Source organism: Anopheles gambiae, chromosome 3 (genome assembly GCF_943734735.2).
Source record: "Anopheles gambiae chromosome 3, idAnoGambNW_F1_1, whole genome shotgun sequence".
NCBI lineage: Eukaryota > Metazoa > Arthropoda > Insecta > Diptera > Culicidae > Anopheles > Anopheles gambiae.
Window position 1 is genome coordinate 5,290,332 of NC_064602.1, and position 22,344 is coordinate 5,312,675.

The window sequence follows — 22,344 nt, forward strand, 5'->3', positions numbered from 1 at the left end:
GGCAATGAGAAATTGTAGTTAAATTTTATTAAATAGCGCCTTTCACCCAAACCCCCCTTTTTATGTTTCACAAACGCTGCTTTTTCCCCTTAATCCGTTCCTCTCCCTCTCTGCAGTTCCCGTAGAAGTAGTGTTTCCATATTTAGCTTATGTTTAAATGTTTTTTGTTTTGCTAATAATTACTTAATTAATGCTTTTTGCTTTGCTTGCTTATATCTTGTTGTATGACGATACTTCTTCTCTCTCTCTCTCTCTCTCTGTTTTGCGAGCGTATTGATCTTGACCAACTGGAGGAGAGAAGCTGCACACTTTTCTGCCTTCATTTTCCACGTAATCATATGCTTAAAACAGCACATTGGGCTTTTGTTTTGTTTAAATTGTATGCAAAAAAGCGTTCCATTGCGTGACTCTTAGTAACTATTAACTTACTGTGTAGTACGCAGTACACTACAGCAGTAGCAGCAGCATGAGCAGCAGCTTTTCTTCCTGTGGTGTGTTGTTGTTTTCTGTTCTCGTTTACTACTCTTTTGCATCACTCGCTTCTCGTCTTTTGCTTCTTTAGCATTTATTGTGGTTTGATTATTTTAAACTGTTTTGTTATAGGTTTTCTACTTTCCCTGCAAACTTTTGATCTTACTAACTCTTCTTCAATGCTGCACCTGGTCCTGGTGGCTACGTTCTGGCACAAGTCTCTTGTTGTGTTTGTTTTGTTTTGTTTTTTTTTGTTCCGAACCACTTTCCAAAACAAGCCCTATGACTTTTATCGTTTTTTTTTTTAATAAACTGGATTTTAAATATGAAAAGCATCGCATGATGGCATTGTTGAAAGTAGAAAACACCGTATCGTTTTAAACACACATATACAAAAACACAACGAAATGGATAGTGGATCAATGAAACTCGCCTTTTGCATGCACGACGGTCTATCTTAATTCTTTCTTAAAATGTAAAAAAAAAACAAATACCCAAGGAAGCTATCATTCGAGGTGATTCATTTTGTTCGTAATAATTCGTCCTGGTTAGAAATTATTGTACGTCGATCGGAAATCGTTACTGATCGGAAAACGCAATTGATACGCATCCCGCCTTCCACTATTACTAAACGTTATTACTGGCTTTGACGCACGCGCACTGCAACACGTCCACACGTGTGCTAGGCGCCTTTGCTGCACCTCGCACATATCCTTTCCTCCGCTTTGGCTTGGTTTAAGTTTAGCTTTTTTGTTTTTGTTCAGTTGCGTTTTTTTTTTTGTTCACCCTGATCGCAATTCCTGCTTGTGATAATGATCTTATCTTACTCCTAATCTACCCACCTAATCCCTCCCCTTTTTTTAAGCTACCTTTATGATGATCGAGCTACGCTAACGAAACGATTCGGTCGTTGTTTTCGGTTGTCCAAAACTGTTTCTTTTTCAAATATCCGTATATTTAGAGGGGAGGGTGTTTTGTTGCTGTCTGCTTAGCATTCTAGAAATCCGACCTTACCTCTCCTCTCATTATCCACCTGTTTTCGTCCATTTTGGGGGGATTGTTTTACTTTTTTAACTTTAATAACAAACTGGTCCGCCTAATTTTCGTTTTCTTGTTCTCTCTTTCTCCCTATCTCGTTCTCTAGTGCGTGTTAGGGATTATAAACTTTTTCTTTTATAGTACGTTGGCTAGGGGCAGCTAAAACATATGTAACACGCACATACATCATCATCATCATCATCATCATTATGGGTTAAATTTACGGCATGGGAATCCAAAGAATTGTCTCTTAATCGTTCCGCCAGACTGTTGGTAAGAGATTCTTCTTGTTTTCTGCGATTTTATGTTACTTTTGTTTGTAAATGCTAACGATAAGTTAATACCTCCCCCGCCCTTATCCAAACCATCCAGGGTGTTCTGTTTTGTGTTGGTGCTGTTTTCTTCTATACCAAATTTGCTTACATATCTAACTTGCGCATTCATTGTTTCGGGGGTATTATTGGTTTTGTGTTTGCTTGTTTGTTTCGTTTAAGCTTTTAACCTTTTCGTTTGTCACTTTCACTTATCGGGGGCTCTCGCTCTAATGATTACTTTCGAGTTTTCCTTTTTGTTCGCATGTATGTTTGGCTAGTTTTTCACGGTACGGTAATCTATTACTCTTTTGCCTTTTCTTTTTGCTTTTAATTATTAAAGCTGATTTAATTAACATTTCCTGTGCTTTTATGTTGTTCTTATTATTTATTATTTTCTTGCTTCTTGTTCTTCTTGTTCTTCTTTGTTGCTCATTGTTCAATAGTGATACTACTGTAATGTCTACCTTCGTCGGTTGTAGTAGTAGTAGTAGTAGTAGATATGTTGAATGGTATGTGTGCATTTTCCCGGGTTAGTGGCTTTAAACTAATGCAATGCTTCTGTTTTCCTGTAACATTCGTAACGCGAGTTGGTAAGTTTTCATGGTTTGGGGATCAATTTTTACGTTTCTTTTATTTCTTTTTTTTTCTCTGCAACTGGACCTTATGAGTATTTTTCAATAGCGAATGTAGCACACATTGCAGTACGTTGTTTGTTCGATACAGGAGCAAAAGCAGTGAGTAGCAGCAAAACCGAACCATGACGCAAAACTTATGCATTTATCATATTCCTCCTCTCACAAGAGCTTGGTCGTTTTTGTTTATCAAGTAGATGTAGAACACTAACACTTTCCGGCTTATATTCACTTCCCGATCACAACTCCGAGCACCCTGTCCCGATAAAACGATAAACGAGTTGCACAGTACCAGTACCCACACCGAATCGAGTTCTTCGCACAAGGACGTAAATCTCCTGGACCCCGCTTCTTTTGTATAGTTTTAGCGTTTAAGTAAAGAAATTCGAACAACACAAAAAAAGCACAATAGCACGATAAAACGATTAAAGCAAAGCGCATAGAAGAACGTTGGAGAAGAAAATTGCAGCTGGAACTGCACCGCTTCCTTCTCGAATTCTTCCTAAGCTGGAGTGTGCTGGACGGTACCACAATCAATAATATTAGTATGTATCACAGGAAACCGGTAAACCTGTTATCCATCGTCGAAAAACCGTTGCACACGCACACACACGCGCGCACAAGGGTGAATGTGAATCAATGCTTACGATATCTGGTGATGATGAAACCCTTTTTCAAAAGCAGGAATGCGCGATCTGTGGTGCCCTTTTACTAAACCGGATTCGGGCGATCATGACTAGACAATATTACTTATGCTGATGCACAAACACGCTTAGGCGGCAGCAAACCCCAACCCAAGCAAGCAAGCAAAAAAAAGCGCGCTCACTACACCTTTATACACTACTATCGGGAGGATAATATCGCTGAAAAGAAGCCCAACACGCACCAATCAGCAACAGAACGAACGGGTGTGCTTTATGATTGTCAGAAAGCAAATGGGGAATGAATGTTGAATGAGCAAAACAAACAGAATGGTATGATTTTACAGTATGCAGCAGCTGTGCAGGCGCGACGTGCGAGAAGTTTAGCCATAATCGGTTGAGTATTTCGATAAAATCATGCCCTAATTACATGCTGCACCACAGAGGCTCTACTGGCACCGGGGGTGGGGTTTGTTCAATGTAGCGGCTGTCATGAGTGTGAAGCAGAAACGCGCTGGGAGGCGTGTGTTGAAACGGTTCGGAAAATGATTGTCAATTAATCGGTGTACGTACGTAGGATCCTTTGGAGGGTGAGAGGATGCGTGTAGACGACATACGACGACGAGGATCGACGACTATCGCTGGGGCGGATCTGAGAGTTTGTGATGTGTTTTTATGGTATAAGCATTTTAAAACAGTGTTTGCAGTTACAACTAACGAGTGAGAAACTAATCATTATCCCTTTTACTGATTCCAGTCGATCGAATCTCGAGTTACGAGTGGTTCATCTTTTTGCCACTTCCTTGTCTTTCCTTGTTTTCCCTGTTTGGCGCGACAGCTACTCTTAAAACTGCAGTTTAAGCCATTCTCTTAGAGCGATCTACACTTGATAGCTGTGATTTTATAGAAAAAAAATGTTGTCTGTAATTCCTAGCGATAGTGTAATTCACGTACTTTCAATGCATCATTTACTGCAAACAGTTCCCTTTTAGTACCTGCCTGGAAGCTGGAACCCGCGACAGTGACTTTCTTCACGCTCGCTAATCACGATGTTATCACCACCTTTACCTTTCTATCCTTTTCTTACACATTTATTCTCTTATCATAGTATCGCATTTTACGACGCAATGCAATGCCTTACGTTTTGCTTACGTGTAAACGAGTAAACGCAACAAAAAAAGCAGGGAACGTACATACAAAGCATATACAGTCAATTATATACATATTCAAGCCGCATTCGAACGAATTATTACTGCCTACGCTCCCAAGGGTAGGGGACAACAAAAAACAACAAAAAAGCTATAAGACGGCACCAAAATCACATTACATCCCCATGGATTGGAAAGAAAAACCCGTACCTAAATTCTACTACCACTGACCAATGCATTGGCCGAAGCTCGTAAGCTGATTCGTGTGCGAGAAATCCTATCTATTCCTGAATTCATCCGTCACTGCTCTCTGCTACAGAATCCCTTTTCCATCTGCTACAGTATGTTTAGTTCACCCAAAGAAATCAAACATGAGAATACATAGAGTCGTGTCGTGGAGTAGTGGAGGCAAAACAAACTCTCAAGCACATTGATTGATATGGACCAAACCTGTACGGAATCAATGGACCAAACTACGCACACAGCGCGCATATCATAACAACTATAAAGCACAACAAAATTCTTACAAAAAAATAATAAGCAACTCCTTCTCCCATTTCCTTCTACCTTAAGATCCGTATCCCCTTCTCGCGCCTGCTATCAAGTAAGTGGTTGTGTGTGTGTGGTTGTCCTGTGTGTGTATGTGCAACGTTTAAGGGGATACAAGTGCAATTGAAGTTGTGCTTTGAACGTATTTACAGCCACACATTGAATATCGCTTACGTACCACCCTTCCCTTCCCTCCCACACAGGTAGCCTCCCCCCCCCCCACAGCAAGTGATGTATTTTTAATGCTTTTTGTTTTTATATGTTGCTGCGGGCACGGTTTCGTGACGTGATGTTATCATTTTTGCTCCCAAAATTAATACTTTTTGTTATTTCTTTTCCATTTTCTTGTGTGTCGTGTGTGTGTCTGTGTGGGCCGATTGCTTTCGAGCAAGCATGCAATCACGCACCATCTCGTACCTATTTCCTTGGGAAATTTCTTATTAAATGTTCATCGAAAAAAGGTCCAACGTGTTCTTCAGTTCAGCAGCAGCTCGTAATTGAATATTGGAAATTGCTTTCTGAGCGAGTGTGTGTGTGGGTATGGCATTTGTTTGCCGCCACCCTTCCGGCGATATCTGTTCAAAATTTCATACAATTTGATGAGATACCGTGACGTGACGGGATGGTGGCACACTCTGAAAATGCTGAAAATCAAATTCGAGAAAAAAAAATGCGTTCCTGCGCTATTTTACACGCTATATGGTCGTTTTGCTTTGACGGTGGTGGAGAGTAGGATGAACAAAAATCTACCTCAGTACGACGTACCCACAACAACAGACAAAGGGGCAGTGACGGGCAGCGCGGCCTCCAAACACGCTTACTCCTCCGTGAACGGATGCTCCGAGGTGTCGCTGATGTTTTTGCGCCGATTTTCCAGTATCTTGGTCGCCTGCTCGAGCGTTTCCAGATAGTACAGGTTGGCGAGGTCCAGGTTGGAGTAGTTGCTCTCGTCGTACCCGAACGTCATGCCGAGGATGATGTTGAACGCGCACGTGTCGTACTCGTGGCAGCCGGAGTACCGGTACAGCGGCTTCTTGTTGTACTTGCAGCCACCGGTTTGTGCTCCTGCAATGGGGGAATTACATTTTAAAGAAAGAAATTCTTTACCACTTCCCACAAAAACACACACACAGACAGAACGACCACATACCAATCGGATGCAAGCACTCCAGCGTCAACGCGCAGCGCACCCAGGGCAGCAGCACCTTCTCGTTCACCGTCGCACTGTTGCGGAAGAACACAAACTCGAGCGATGTCATCGGCAGGAAGTAAAAGTTGTCCACCGCAATCTCGAAGTACTCGAACATCTTCGGATGCGTCCGGCTCGTTACTGGCTGCTTCGTCGCACACCCCAGCACCCCGGAGGTACTGTTTTCCGCCCGCAATCGCACATCCTCCAGGTCGCGCACCACATTGCTGCTACCCCGCAGCCGCACACTGTTCTCGGTGAACAGGATCAGCTTCGACCGGGCCAGCGCATCGTGGATGATGATCGGCCGAAACGCGTGCATGCTCCGGTCGACCACGTGCGCCGGCAGCCGGCTCATATCGTACGTTATCACAGTGCAGTGCGTGGCCGCGGTACTGTTGCACGATCCCTGCAGGATGTGCAGGTCCGCCTCGGCCAGCCCGAGATCGTACACCAGCAGCGGCTGGGCGGGCAGCTTCATAGCCACGTGCTGGACGTACAGCAGGGCGGACGCAATGTCCCCCGGCAGTGCGTACGTGACGATGGTGAAGTTGGCCCTCGCGCTCGCATTGTACAGCGGTTGGGTGAAGCCGAGCTGGGCGAGATACTTCGGGTCAACCTCGGGCCGCGGGTCACCATTGGATTCACGGAGATTTTTCTACAATGATAGGGAAAAGGAAGAGAGATATTGAATGACCTTTCTTCAGGGGGTTTGTGCTCCAAAGCTTACCTTAAAGTTGCGAAACTGCTGATGCGTCTGGGAGACAATGTTCTTGAGCGAATCATTCTGCTGACCGGCGGGACCAAACAGGATCAGTAGAAAGGTGGTCATAAGCACGCACGTCAGTATCAGCAGGAATGGTTTCGTTCTCATGGTTCCTGCCGCGTTGATGCCCCGTTTCTACAGTTGCCCTCTCTACACACGTCCGGTCCTGTCCGTTTGTTCTTCTTCTGTTCGTTTTGTTGGCGCTTCACGGGGATGTTGTGATGATTTCGATGATGCGCAACGCGCTTCTCTACGACGGTTGTTTCAGTTTTACAAAACACGACGACGATGACGGCAACGACAACGCTTCAATTGTTGCAACAGCAAACGGATACTGCAGGTTCGGTTTTGGTGAGTGAGAGAGAGAACATGGAAATAGACCAAAATGGGGTGAGTAGAAGCAAAAATCACGTCGGTAAGCGTAACGATTAATAAAATCAACATTTACACTGTATATCAGCAGGCAAACACAACATTTGGTGATAAAGGCGTGGAAGCGCAAAATTTCGGAACCAGAGCATACGCAGTGAGGCATTGAGGGTACATTGGACGGATGGATCATTGCTTTGAAGTAAGAGATGGTTACTTTGATAGGAAAAATGGAAATGTTTGAAGTTTTTGCTGCTGAGCCGTTTATTTGACGATGCTCATACGACACGTGTCAATGGCGAGACGTGTGAAATCCGTGACAAGACAACTTCATGCCTAGAATATCCACAACGGCATTACCGGGGGGGAAAAACCCCGATAACACCGCATCGGAACATCCTCCCACCATCGAGCGATCATGCAACCAACAACATCAGTTGTGTTTATCCTCTTAACCACCAACAGTGCACACATCGCAAATGCATTTTTAAAACAGTCCTCACCATACTAAGGCATCAATTGTCTCATTCTAATAAGCACATCGGGCAACATTGTTTCCCTTTGCACCATCCTGGCGCTTGTGTCGTGCTCCCTCAATCACGGCACAACAGCGCGGGTTGGACTTTCCCTGTTGGTAGGCAGAGACAGGCACGACCGCGATGTATCGGAAAATTGTAGGTGCGTGTCAACCCGTCATCGGGTTTCACCATCATAGGGCACAAACAGACAGGACGGGGGAAAAACAACGACTTAGGCAGGTTGGTGTTGGTCTCCTCCCCGTCTATTAACGCTTTAACAGACTCGGCGGCCGCAGACTAACAGTCCATTTCCATGTGTCTGGGAGGAGGTGGAGGATATCTAGTGCCGGCAGCCTGGAGGACGTGTCGGAAAATGGAGATTTAATGTTACAATATCCGATTGGACCGATTGGCGCGCGCGCGCGTTCGACACGGTGTGAACGAAGGGCTTTAATAATGCTCCTGCCTCGACTAGTAGGCGCTGCCGGCGATGAGATTGAGGTGAAAGCGATATGATAAGACGTGCCAGTGTGCTTGCTGCGGTAGAACCAAGCAATCGCAGTATGCGGCCTTTAAGCGCGACCCGGCTAATGGTAATGTTGTGTTGGATTTTTTAATGCACACAAGTAGTATCACCAAACGAACGTCGGAAGTTAGCACGCGTATCTATATTAAATGAAGCTCGTTCAAACACACACACACGAACAGTTTGATCCAGCAGGGGTGTGTTGTCGTTAATTAACATGAAATTGAACTATGATAACAGGCAGGCGCATCATCCTCTTCTTCACAGTTGCTAAGGTCAGAGCGGCGGGAATTCAACACCCATAAAAAGCTAAAGTTTATTAGAAGAACTACAACTTCATGGCTTCCTTCTCTTCCCCTAACCACTCCAGTACTAAGCAGAGCGATGCAAATTGGACACGTGACCCCCCTCTTCAACCCAGTACAACCTTCTCGGGACGGGTTGATTTGGTTTCAACCTTTGTTTTCTCCCTCCTTCTCCTTTCGGGGGTGACCTTACTCCGTGTCTGGGCTGGTTGGTAATTGATCTAAGGGTCTCCCCCTCCACCTCGCTGCAGTGTACGTTACTCTCTAGCCCGGATAATTAAATGGCAGTTAATTCCGAACTCTGTGTCGCAGTCTGTGTGCGATGTGTCGCATTCTTTCAATAGTATAAGCTGCTCGCTGTGTGCTCGGTGATAGCATCGTTAAAATAGATACTAACAATTTATTGTTCAGTTTTTTTCGGAACGACCGCACCACCATCGGGTGTCACACAGAAGAATGAAATAACTATTTTTAATAATGACACAAATGCATCTCCCGGGGAAGTGCAGTTTTGCAGCTGCTTATGTTGCTGCGGGGGGCAACTCTTTGGTATGCACCTCAGCTCCCAGATATGGGACAGGTTTTTGGGGTTTTAGAGTTGGGACGACCTAATTCTACTGATAAAAAATAAACGATACAAAGCGTCGGGAATGCTACTTCGCTGCTCCAAAACCCCCGTCAGTCTAGAAGGATTTTATCCAAGTAAACCGGAATTTTCCAGGGTCTAGACGCGATAAGCAAATTCCAACCAAATGCGCTGTGTACTCCAATACTTATTGCCTGGGATAACACACGGGCTTTGGTGGATAAAACTGTATCCACAGGTGTAGGTAACATAAAACGGCACACAGCAAAACACCCGTTTGTACCGGTGTTTACCTGGTTCCCTCTCTTCGAGCGAGTTAATTGACTTTTTATCGTACTACTAAACGACAACAAGTGCCCCGAGCGAGACCACACCGCAATGTCCCAGAGTTCGGGTCGGTGTAGAAACAAACGCATATTTGAAATCCCGCGTAGCTTATCAGCTGAGTGGGAATGGTGCGTACTCGTGCCGGCCGACGAGACTAAACCCTTTAAAAACATGTGTTTTGTGCTTCTGACCGTGGCGCTTATCTGTATGGAGTGGCGGCTCTACTGCCGTCGGTGTACTTGGCAGTGTACCTCATTTGCTGGCCGAATTCCCGTGCTCTGAGACAATAATCTGGGCGCGTGTACATATCGGGGTAAACAAACAGTTAAGCCAGTTCATTATTCCGAAGACAAATTGTGAAATTTCGCTGCAGGAAATAGCAAACTCTTAGTTTTTACCCCTTTTTATCATTTGTAGGAAGCGAAAGGACGTCCCAAGTAGCATTGAAACAGTCCTTTTTATCCAACACGACGGCAGTATGAATCACACATACCAGACACAATGTTATGGCTCCGCTGCTGCTCCTGACAAGAAGGAGGCTACATGGAAGACACGGGGGCAGAATTGATTTCCAACTGCGGCAAATGAAACAATACCTCCGCTCCCCCTTCCAATCACACCGGGAGGCCCGACCAGTGCGCCTCCGGGGGGGCTGGTACATACGAAACACCCCCCACCCACCCAGCCGTCACAAGATGTCACAACAATCCGGGGCCCGACGAATATCCGATATCCGGTGGGTCCTCCCCGCCCAGCGTGAGGCATCCCATTACAACAACAAAGAGAAAATAAGCGGGCCAAACCGAAACCGTATCGATTGACGGCGAAAGGATTATGTAACTCCTCCACATCATCAACATCATCAGCGTCAGCAAGCAGCAGCATGTGCCCACCCAGCAGCGCCGGTTCTCCATTCAAACCCGGGGGCGCCAGAGGTGGTCTTTTGGCCTCGCAGGAACTACTACTACACAGCGCCCGGTGTGCAACCGAAAACAGCCACTATACGAACTATACGGAAGAGAGAGAGAGAGAGAAGGAGAGAATATCCTTTTTCTGGTTGGGATGTAACCAAAGCAGGCAACATATTAAAGAAGTGACACGGATGAGACCGGCGAGGATGGAGAGGAGTCGAGAGGAGTAGGGTGGGGGTTTGCTTTTCTCCAACAAAGCACGCCGCGGCCGCTTCCTTTACAAACTATTGACGGGCGAAAAAGCAATCTAAGCCAGGCGAGCGAGGACAAAACCACTAAAGATTGCATGTTGGCCTTCCTTTCGGTGGTCGGGGTCGTGTGCTACCTGATGAAACATTCTACAACGGGACGTTCTCGTGGCACTTTCGTGGCCGTCCAATTTCACTTGACTGCAGTGCGTCAGCAAGCGAGCGGGTAATTGAACTGGGGCCCGCCAAACCGTCGCCCAAACAATGTTTCCGTTTTTTTCGCCTACTTTGCCATCCTTTTTCTCTTCTGCTTCCCCACACACACACACACAACCATACACACACCTGGTGCCAACCGATTGCTGGTCCTAGTAGGCCGTGATGTAAAATGGAATTCTGTATTAGATTTGTTTTTTTTTTTTTGGTTTGGAAAGTCACGAAAGGCCACGACATAAGTGGCACCCGAGGAACCGGTGATTTCATTTATTTTTATTCTCACCACTAGTAACCGCGATTTAATTAGGTCCTCATGTCCCACCGACTGACGATGAAAGAGGGCGTCGGTGTGTGTGTGTGTGCTGGATTGACAGGGTCGCAACCGGTGTGACCAGAAGATGTCTGTCCGATCGAGCAAAGGGACAGTTTTTCGACAAGCATCCCAGTAGGCAGTTAGTCAACAAGTAGTGCAAAGGCAAAGAGCCCCGGGATCAACGGACGTGTCGTCTGAACTTTGGATCAACTTAATTAACACTTTCCTGTACGCACACACACACCACAACGGTGTACACGGGCCGTTTTCTATCTCTGCACAGCTTCCAAACCCTCAAACCTTCGCCTTCCTGTGGCCGGATGCGATGTATGGTTGGAGAAGCAGAAACAAAAAACTCTGAAGCGATGTTTTCTACTGTTGCTCTAGACTCGGCGGTGGTTGTGTGGCGGGGGAAGCTAGCTTTGCGCGCGAGTGCAACGTGCCTTGGCGGAGGATGGCGTTTTGTGGACTCTTCTCCGTTCTCTATCTGATATTTCTGACGCCACAGATAGGCCCACACTGCCCAAACACACGGAAACAGGATCAACACAGGCCCTGGGTGGGTGGTGAGCAACTTCCAGTGGCAACAAGATTTAATTATCGCGTTGTGGTAGGTGTGGAGGAGGCAGCAGTATCCCTACCACCGGGGCTGTGCTTATCTGTCCTCTCTCGTCCAGCGTGACTCAAGTCGTGGGTCCAATAAAAAGGCAACACTGTCGCTCGCTTTCATTTATTGTTATCATGTGTGTTTCGAGAGGGGTTTTTTACAGTAGTACTTCAAGCCTACTTTGGGTCGGGTTGTATGAAAGATGCTTTGGGTTTGATAACTAATCTACGGAAGGAGGCTGTCCAGTGTGTGTGTGTGTCTTGCGATTAGAGGAAGCGATTGACATCTTCATGCGTGTAGCGTGAATTGACAGGAATTTCTTCGAGTGTGTCCTATGATTAGACGACATTTTACAGCTCCCGAGCATGCAGAGAGATAATGATGATGCAGTACGAAGCATATTTTTATGTATGTTTCAGATTAAAACTAATCCTGTCAATTTAAACCTAACTGTAGACATTACGTAAACCTTACAGGGTTCTCCAGGGGTTCTCACAGTTGTGGGACACCTTCCTTGACTCTTTCTTATGGGAAGTGCACTTCATATGATGGATATCGGATCCCTTATTAGACAGGCTCCTTGGAAATTCCTATTGGATTTGTCCAACAAGGGTGCTATATAGTCCAATTCCCATTACATTAAGTTCATTTCTTATAAGAAAGAGCCAATAAAGTGTCCGATAGCTGTGAGTACTACTGGAAAACCCTGTATTTTAAAGAAAAAATGAAAACTCAATGCCCTAATCGAGACTTGCCATTCTGCACAATACAGGGTGGCCACTCGAATCAGGATTTGAAATTCCCGGTTTTTTCCCGGTTTTTCCCGGATTTTTTAGGGGTTTTCCCGGTTTATTACACTTCATTTGCCCGTAGTTGATTGCCTTATGCGATACTAAAATTTCAAAGCATTTTTTTGACAATGTTATAGGTAACTCTAATAGTATTTATAACTTCGTCTATAATTAGTATGACAGTGCAAAGCTGCATGTTATCGATGTAACAAGAATTAAATAAAATAACCTTAAACTATTATTTAAAAATAAAACTATTAAGCATTATAAACGTTTTTTATAAGATTGCTGAAACAGCTTATTTATTCAAATTACTCATTTTCTCTTCGATTAAGGCTACTTCTTTCTGAGCATCTGCGAGAATTTTGGCTTTAACTAATTCTAATTCCTTAAGTGCTTGATTCGTTGTCTTTTTTCTAGCACTGGCATCGTCCTTTTGTGCCCTTTCCTTTTTCTTTTGCTCCAGGCTCTCGACGTATCGTCCATGCGCGTTTCGGGCGTACTGGATGAGTGATTTATTTATGTCTACCCCTAAAACACCACCGGCGTTCAAAATAGCGTCGTATACTATTCGCTGCGCCACTAAGCTTTCGTCGATTAAATTAACTATCAGACACTCTTTGTTTATAGAAAATCCTCGCTCCAGTGTTGCATTGCCATGTGATAGAATTAAAATTTTTTTTAAAAAAATTCTTAAGTTTGAGAATTCTTTTCTCGAATCCGCAAGAACTTTAAACCAAAAATTATCTAGTCGACATTCATGTCGCTTGTAGGCAGCTAGAGATGACTTTATGCTAGAAATTTCTACCGCATTTGTGAATTCCTGACGAACTTTGTCCGCTACATTACCCCCTAAATGGTCTCTTTGGACCATGTAATCTAGGCAGTACTCCAACCTTTTCAAGGCAATATCAAGCGATTTTGTGATGGTCTCTGGATTGATACATGAGATATATCGTGTAAAACTGTGTGACAGTGGAGAACGGTCACAAATTTTTGTTAAAAATGCAATATAATAAGCTTTACAATCGTTCTTAAACTGAAGGATCACCTTTTCAGATATTTTTCCACTTGTCATTATTGTTTTAATTGCCGCTTTGACTCCAAAGCCTATATCAACTTGCGATGTCGGTAGTGTGTTGTTATCTTTGAGCTCAATATTGGTAATCGCTTTAGCTTTTACATTTAAGCATTCCGATTTTAAAACCTTACTCATTATAGAATGGGTAATTGAAGTTAACTCATCAAACAAAAATGGCGCCATAGGAGCATCACATTGAAATTCTCGCAAAAAGGGTTCCACACATCCAGCTGAGGAAATAAAAAAGGCAAGTTTTGGGCTCAACATTTCATCAGAAATGGTCTTTTCTATTACAGCGAATGGCCTAGACTGAGCAACTGCAGCAAAACTCCTTTTGAAAGAATGGTGACCTTCCTTGAGTTTTTTGTCACGTTGGTTTTTGACCGCAGCCACATAGACTTTCAAATAAGGAATCATTTTAGATGCACGCTCAGCCACATTCAAATTTTCAATCCATCGAATAGGACAAAATTTCAGTGGGAATAAATTGGATCCGGTAGTTTCTTTATAATCTGCACGGCGCAACGGAAAGTCTTTGAACAAATAATAGAGGGATGTCAAAAACTCGTCAATGTTCCATTCAGTGTGCTTCATACCATTTTTAAAAGCATTATGAATAGCATGTAAGCCGCAACTACCTATGTTTAATAAATCAAAAGATGGTACCCCACGCAGATTTCGAAGTTCTTCGCATAAGTCCTTCATTAAACGCCAATTTACATTCGGTCCGTCCATGCTTAGCTGAATCACGTTATTCAGTAGAGCAGGCTTTCTTTCTGTGCACTGTTTCAATCCGTTAAGGAGATCAACTGCACGAGAAGAATCTAAAAACGCTGATCCAATGTATCGACATTCTACCTGTTCCTTATTTTCATTCCAAAATCTCACACTAACATCCATCTGTTGGCGTTGTGAAACTTTGTTCAATGTTTCATCGAAACCAATTACTATTTCGGAACATACATCAAGTTGCTTAAATATTTCGTTTGTGAAATAAGGTGCCAGACCAAAAGTTATTAGATACGCAAGTTTTGTGCGTCCCATCTCGAGCTTGGCGGCAATTTGGCTGTCCGGAAACATAGTTTTGAATAAATTAGTGTTAGCCCCAGCACTGCGATAGGAGTTATGAGTGGCAATAGTTTCCAGAGCCCACACAATTTCAGCACTTGTAACTTGCTCGTTTAGCATGAATCTATTCAAGACGTTGGAAGCCTTAGAGTGTTGATTATCAGTGTTCGTGGAAGAATCTGAAGCTGAGATTTGGGTAGCCATTGCAGTGGAAATTGAAGAAAGTGACGGAGATGACGACAACAGGTTATTACCAACGATTTGATCTATAAAAAAGAAGAAAGGAACTCTCTTAAAAATCAATAACCATATTTTTGCGTGCATAGCACTACCATTATATAACACTACATAAATTTAATCATTAAGCTGAAGTTACAGAATTCGTGAAAGTGTAAATTAATTGCTAGTTATCGGGTTATACACCAACTACCATAACTGTAAATTAGTGATCTCCAACCTGTGATCCGCTGCATTAACGGTTCGCGAAAAAAAATGTTTTTCTAAGAATTGCTTATTACCATACACATAGTGCAATTGTTTTCACACCATCAAGATAAAATTTACAACAGTTACGTATAGAATAAAGTGAAATTGAACGTGAAATTTTGGGGTTTTCGACTATATTGCATAATTTTTTTATTAGAATATGGCTTATTCTACACCAAAAGAAAGGAAATTAAATTCCCCAAGTATCTAGACTAGAAATCATATTGAATTAATAATCTAATGCTTTTCATTGTAACTCCCAGAGTTGTTCACGGTGAAACAATAATGGTCAGCGGAGAATCATAACGAAATGTATTTAATTCTACATTTTAATATTTAACAGTCGAAAAAGTTGGGGAATTGAATATTCTTTCTTTTGGTGTGTGATAGGCCATATTCTCATGAATATTAAATGAAATATAGCAAAATATCTAAAATTGCACATTACTTTCACGCAAAGTCTAATTCGTTCTTATGATTTTACACAAATGCTTAAAAACGTTGAACTAAGTATATAAAATAAGATGTGGGCCGCATCAAATATATTTCCAAAGCCAAGTGGTCAGCGATCCTAAAATAGTTGGAGAGCACTGCTGTAACTATATGATTTGCAGAATATTTTATGCCGCATATCAGTACTACAACCAATATCACAAATACTTTATTAATACTTGTAAATAAAATATCACCAACATCCAGCTATTATTTATACTCATAAAATACATTGTTAATACACAAAGAAACTTTAAAAACGGCCGGCTGTGGGCGCCTTTATAGCGGTTTAGATGAAGTGGGAAGTGAGATGAAAAAAAAAAACAGGTTATGATTAAAATCATTACGTTGCTGAGGTTTTTGTAATCTGATCTAGCTTTTGTCTGATCGGATTAGCTTTGAATCTATATTCACTTTATGGGTAAGGCTGTTAGGCAGTTTTTAAATAATTTTTGAAAACCTTTTTGCACATTTTGGTTTGTATTCTCAAAACAATCAAAACTTCCAAGAATGCCAACGGCATACGGAAATGATTACTGGTGGTCCTTTCCTTGGTGACCGGCATTAGCGTTTTGCGGGAGTAACAACAATCATCGTCAAGAACTGTACTCTACTCACAAGAATAGCAGCGAAGCGCAGATCAAAGAATGTTTTTCTAAGAATTATTGCGGTTGGCCAAAATCTCATCGCACACATAACAGTATTGATGTACTTTGAAGAGTTTAAATCGTAATACAAAAAAAAAAAACTTAATTTTGCTGCAGCATATTTGGTTCAAAATCAACTGCTTGCGTTGGTGATGCCAGCGAAACGGAAAGTTAATAAAAATCAGCATCGGTCGGAAAGGGTTAATCTACTACAAACACTATTTTTAATACTTCTATATAGAACACCATCCTAACTTTGCTACTTTAAAATTATAAACACGTTATAACTTTTACACATACCAAAAACCAAACATTAAAAATGTAACTACCGCCAAACGGTTATTTACTTACTTGGTAAAAAATGGCTGATTGGAAGGTTAGTTTTTCGAACCAACACTTGATGATGATGTGCTTTGCTTTTTTCATGACTAACCAAAGCCACTCTACCCATAGTGTTGATTTTTATTTTTTTGTTACACCATTTGCAAACCGCTGCATATACGTCCTTCGGGTCAGGAGAACACCATGGAAATGAATTTTCATAGTTTGGATTGTATGTGGTAGGCATAGCAGACAATCTATGGGAGACTATTATTAATAATTAATAAATTAACCAATTTGCAGCCAGTGCTGTATAAAACTTACCTGATAGCAAATTGAATAATTTGAAAAACACACTTCAATAAACTGAATATCAATTAATTCAAACGACACCGTGATTTGCACTTGCACTTCGACAATCCAATTTTAAATCTTATCACATCACATCCGATGCTGTTCAACTCAAACCGCAAAATGAACTAAAAGTGTCCACAACCACGGCAATCGAAGCCTCCAACTAGCCAGCGATTCGAACTCTCCTGCCCCCCACCCCCCACCCACCCACTCTTATATACTCCATCCATTATTCTGTTGCAGCTTAAGCTTTTGATTTCATTCTATACACATACCATACACGATCACGGATGCGCTATCGAAACGGTTTGTCTTCGATTCTCAGGAACGGAAACGCCGCAAGACTCATCCATACTACTAGAGCAGAATGGATGGGCTAAAGCAAAACCCCGTGAAAACAATAGAGCAACAATTGGACTGTGGGAGTAAAGGCAGATCAACGTGCGCGCACGATTTCTGAGACTTCACACAATCGGGAGGAATGATGGTACAGACCATCCAAACCGAAACGTAAAAGGCCAATGTACTGGTGATATGTGGTTGATACGTTGAAATTGTTTAAGGGGGGAGGGGGGATAACAAGTTCCCAAAAAATAATACATATCGCCTGGACAAATACGGGGCGTAATGTGGATCACCCATTCCACCCACCGTTAAATCCGCCACTGCCGCAACCTACGGCTTGTTGAACAAAATACAGGCGCACGGAATAGCGTGTACCCGATTCGGCGAACGTAAGTTTTGCACCAGTGCGAATGAGAAGTACAATCAATTCGTACCATACGACGATGAAACAGACTGTGTTTTCCATACACATTGGTGCGACAATGTAGGTATGCCCGCGGTACGTTGCGAAGAATACACAAAAGAGATCAGGTGGCTGAAAATACACTTGGTACACGAGAGCTGTGACAAATTCCCGGTTTTTAAAGCGAAATTCCTGGTTTTTCCCGGTTTTTCCCGGATAAATAAAATTCCCGGCTGATTCCCGGTTTTCCCGGTTTTCCCGGTTGAGTGGCCACCCTGACAATATCATTCCGCCCCACTACAACAGCGAGCTGAGCGAAAAATTAGAACGCAGTTTTCCTTTGTCCAAAACCACCCACCAAACAAAGGTAGCACGAGGGGGGATGAAATGGGGGGGTGAAAAAAATGTGCTAATCATCGACTGGTTCGAATATTCTCCACCGTCATCGATGGGGATTATGTAAACATACACACACACACCCGGCCCTCGCGGTTTCTCGCTTCTCGGTGTCTGATTATGGTAACATGTTCTAAGTGATTATTCACATGCCCTTCTCTCTCTCTCTCGTTCTTTCCACCAACCCTCGGGCTCAAAACAATCGCACAACCCACCACCCGCCCCTTACAGTACATATACCAGGAAGCGCTGAGGGCTGAAGATGAATCACAAACACACATCAAGGCAACCCTGCAGCCGGTTCTAGTTAGCAGCGTGCGATGGGGGCTCCACTACATGTGTCGCCACGGCTACCGAGAAAAGTTAAAGACCGACACCGACCGACCGACCCACATGGGTGGGGGAGGATGGTGAGTAATATCTTCTGCTCGTGAGGAGGCAGCAGCAGGTTCATGCAGAAAGATAAGAAAAAGCTCACCATGCTGACCTGGTCGTAGAAACAGACACACAAAAAGTGAAACCACCTTCGCCGCTGATGCTGTGACAACACACCGACGGGGGCGGTGGGACATTGGGGTATGCTAAATGAGGTCGGCGGTTGGGTTGAGTCGGTTTTGCAGCAGGTGGAGAGTATAATCTCACCCCCCACCCTCCCTTTAATTAAACACCACCACACGAGCAGGGCCGAGGCGCGGGATAGAGAATGGTGACGAGTCTCAGGGCAAGCCATGAAACGATCTGGGCGATACAGCAGCACCGGTTGCTACACAGCAACCGATGTCACCCGTGGTTGACTGCTTGGTTCTGTGCGATGTGCCCGAGTTGATAGAAAATCGTACCCACCGCAGCACGGCAACCGCACGTCGTCGTCATCGTCGTCGTCGCTTGCACAATTCGCAATCATGTGGAAATTTCTTTTACGCCCGGGCATCGAAGCTCGGTGCACGAAAGGGGTAGTGGGTTGTTGGGGGGGAGAAGGGAGCCAGGGAAGGTATAACACACTGGCTCTCGCAGTGTCTAAATCTGTGCTGCGAGCTGGTGGAAAGGAAGGATAAACGCACTCAAGGCTGAGTTTTAATGTGACCGTTTCCTATGGCGAGATGTAACCCGGGTGGGAGAAAGAAGAAGGAAAAAAATCTACAACGCCCCCCTAATTGCGCCCTACCCCAACTGCCCCGTTAGTGGACCTACCTGTTGGTGGTGGTGTTGGTATTGCAGCCCTCGGTGGAAATCCGGACGCTCCGTTAGGCACTGCATAGTGCCGCAAACCCGAAACCGACCGCGAAAATGCTGCTATGCGCTCGCGTGTGTGTGTGTGCGTGTATGTATGTATACGGCGGCGGCGGCGTTGGTGGTGGTGTGATTTTCCCCCAAAATTATGCTTTCCGCTGCGTTTGTTTCCTTTTCATCGCCGTTTTTTCCCCGTTGACGGCGGAGGGAGGTTTTCTCTAGTTAGCGTATTTTCACTGCACTTCGAGCTTCACCAAAAAAAAAAACACACCCACAAAACGGCCACATTTATTGCTTTATGCTGCTGTCACCTCGCACCCTCTCTCTCCCTCTCTTTTGGCCGATAATGAAGATGATGATATTTTTCACTTTTCGGCTTTTCCGCTTGCTCGCGCGCTTCAAATGACACGGAAGAGACGAACAATCACACACACATACAATGCACTCACACACTTACACAGTGCACCACCACCCAGCAGCGTTTGCTACGATGGGCGACGAAAACCGCGTCGATGCAACACACCAGCCGATCACCTGCCTCCCCCGTCCGGCCGAGGATGCTATCGTTCAGCCTCGAGCTTTCCTTCAAGCGCCTTTTCCCCGCTCATCGGTAACGGCGGCGGTGCGCGGCCGGGACGACGACGGTATTACGGCAACCAGTAGCGGCGGAAAACACCAGAAGCATCATCGTCGTCGTTGCGTGCACTATCATTTTCACTATCACGGGCGGGTTTGCGCGTATTGGTTTCCCCCCCGGGCCCCAGCCCAAGCCGAAAGTGGGGTGGAAAAACAGGTTGCTGCGATTGCAATGTGTGCAATCTCCCGTCGACCCCAGTAGCACTCGTTTCACCTTTAGCGAGATGTTGCAAAAAACGGCAATTCACCAACACACACGCACATACCGAGAGGAAAATGGAAATAACGCAACCTGTTCACCAGGCGATCACGGGCACGGCGGCACGAAGATTTTCCGCGATAACCAGCGGCCGACGGATCACGGCCGTTCACGGTCACGGGATTTTTTTGTTGTTGTCTATTCTCCCTCCCTTCTTCCCAGCTTTCGCTCGAGTGCTCGCTGGGGCTTGTTGGCTTCCCTCTGCAGGAACAGGCGAATGCACTTCCCTTGGTCTCTGGCACGGTGAATCCTGTGATGCTGCCGTTCTCACGGTAGTGTGGTACAGCTCTCGGGCTCGCTGCTACCGTTTGCCGTGCGTTTTTCTTCGCGGACCGAACACTAAATGCAGCGCGAAATGGGGGAAAAGATGGAACAATATAAAAAAACCTGTACGGCTCGCTTGCGGCGTTGACAGTTGGGCGTGTGTTTGGCCCGTACAACATGGCGAGCGGTTTTGACGTTCGAATATTGCTGCATCTCGCTCATTTTCTCTACCCGTCCCTTTACTTGCCTATTCGTGCTCGTTTCAAAGAGAACCTTGGTGCTCCTCTTCTCCCTCTTCTACTTCACTTCGAACGCTTCGTCCACCATTGACCATATGCCTTTCGTTGTGTTGGTAACCGTGGTGTGTGTGTTCTCGCTCGATTTTGTGGTGCCGTCTCTTTCGCGCATGTAGACGCGTGAAACAATGGAAACAAATCGTGAAGCTGATGTGAATTAAAAGTGCTCAGTTTTGTTGATTATTTTATATGATATCAATCAATAGAAAATCGGTACACGTGTTATTTTATCAATAGCTGAAAGGGTTTGGATTACTGTGCAACGCATAGAATCGTCGTTCAAATCGGCCGCACGCGTTCAGCAGCGCGAGAATGTGGCCAGGCATAACCGTTAAAAGTGCTTTACCGGCTTTACTCGATTCCCTCAGCGGTAAGGTCACCAGCGAATAAAGACTGTGAATGAAACGGCACTACCGGCTGATGCTTATGCAATAGCAAGTGAGACAGTCAAGCGAAGATGCTAATATGTCACACATATGACATGAAGGACCCCGTGGGGTCAATGAGGGTGAGGTGAAGGAGTGGCAAAATGTATTTTTTTGCCACTTAATTTTGTTCCACCAACACAATCGCACACCAGCGCGAGCTTTTTGGCGGCCATCTTGACCCCTCAAAAACCCTCACAACGACTTACAAAAACGCTCGCCAGCGAGAGAAAATCGCACCGATTTGGAGCGTTGGCGAGCTCGTGAAATCCGTTTTAGCCCTGCCTGCGGTAGAGCCGGGTGTAGCGGGGGGTTTGGAAATTGACTACGTTCAAAGCGGTGGGTTGAGGAGTTGGCCATGGCGAGCCGGTTGAAGCGATTTTGCAATATTTCCGTTAACTTTTCACAGCGCGCTGAATTCGTTGAAATTTCGCTACTTTCTCTTGATTCCTTTAAAAAAAGCGCAAACTTTCTCTCATTATCTGAACATTTTATTTACTTATAGTACAATTAAACCTTCGCTAACTGTGGCGCTCGATCCGTACCAATAGCTACGTTGGGAAATAAAGAAAAAAACATCATTCCATAAGGTCAGCTTACTCGCTATACTGATTCCCGTACGTTCGTTAAATTTCGCCGCACGCGTGCAACGCGATCCCGCTTATCCGGCTGTTCTCACTTGACTGGCACAAACTGAATGGATTGTTTAATTCGTCTAATAAATGACACCACAAAACCCTTCTCCGATTGTTTCTGCTCCATCTCGATCAGCTGCTTGCAGAACGTTTCGTTAAACACGCCGATGAGCGTCTTTTTCAGCGCGATAATGTCCTCATTCGACACCCGCCAGCTGGAATCTGTTTTGTCGGATTGGAAGTCTGGAAACATAGGACGACAAAGATTAGTGACACGAGTTTTCAGAGGAGTCAACAAATACTCACTGTGCCCGGTAAAGGAAGAGCTTCCGACGCGATTGTTTACGGGCAGGACGCGCAGCATGAAAAAGTCCAGATGCGCCCACAGGATGTACAGATAGTGCTCGATGATGAACACACTTCGCTGCAGTTCTTCCTGCTTCGCCGTTACACGCTCAGTTAGCAGATTAAATTGTAATTGAACTGCAAAGAGAACAAACCATCTTTATTTCAAACTTGCTTCACGAGCCTTTGCCAAACT

General features: G+C 44.5%; 3 protein-coding genes across 5 annotated transcripts in view; all 3 read right to left on the bottom strand.

Annotated features, from left to right (window-relative positions):
* Nucleotides 1–5: 5 nt before the first annotated feature.
* Nucleotides 6–20,628, bottom strand: LOC1277862 (uncharacterized). Of its 3 annotated transcripts, XR_009766145.1 has the most exons (5): nt 19,250–20,605; nt 6,713–7,082; nt 5,944–6,640; nt 5,544–5,858; nt 6–5,437 (listed from the first exon to the last, which is right to left on the bottom strand). XR_009766145.1 is itself a non-coding variant. In XM_061658348.1 (4 exons), exons 2-4 carry the CDS (start codon nt 6,854–6,856, stop codon nt 5,611–5,613), a joined length of 1,089 nt encoding a protein of 362 aa, XP_061514332.1. In that variant the 5' UTR covers nt 6,857–7,082; nt 19,250–20,628; the 3' UTR covers nt 6–5,610. The 3 variants fall into 3 exon arrangements, 2 of the variants coding, with proteins under 2 accessions (XP_061514332.1, XP_061514331.1); XM_061658348.1 differs by having other exon boundaries at nt 6–5,858; nt 19,250–20,628; XM_061658347.1 differs by lacking the exon at nt 19,250–20,605 and adding an exon at nt 7,197–7,488 and having other exon boundaries at nt 6–5,858.
* On the bottom strand, nt 10,945–19,234 carry LOC1275140 (uncharacterized). The gene is made up of 2 exons (XM_314369.4): nt 16,591–19,234; nt 10,945–14,880 (listed from the first exon to the last, which is right to left on the bottom strand). The coding sequence occupies exons 1-2, from the start codon at nt 16,805–16,807 to the stop codon at nt 12,764–12,766; spliced, it is 2,334 nt and encodes a 777-aa protein (XP_314369.3). The 5' UTR covers nt 16,808–19,234; the 3' UTR covers nt 10,945–12,763.
* A 1,009-nt stretch (nt 20,629–21,637) lies between the features above and the next one.
* The window catches only part of LOC1277861 (nuclear pore complex protein Nup205), an 84,286-nt gene continuing 83,579 nt past the window's right edge, over nt 21,638–22,344 (bottom strand). Inside the window, exons 6-7 of the mRNA XM_061658341.1 lie at nt 22,110–22,286; nt 21,638–22,046 (exon numbers count right to left, since the gene is read on the bottom strand). Of these exons, the coding sequence (XP_061514325.1) occupies nt 21,844–22,046; nt 22,110–22,286 (380 nt within the window). The 3' untranslated portion in view covers nt 21,638–21,843. The remainder of the gene's footprint in view (nt 22,047–22,109; nt 22,287–22,344) is intronic.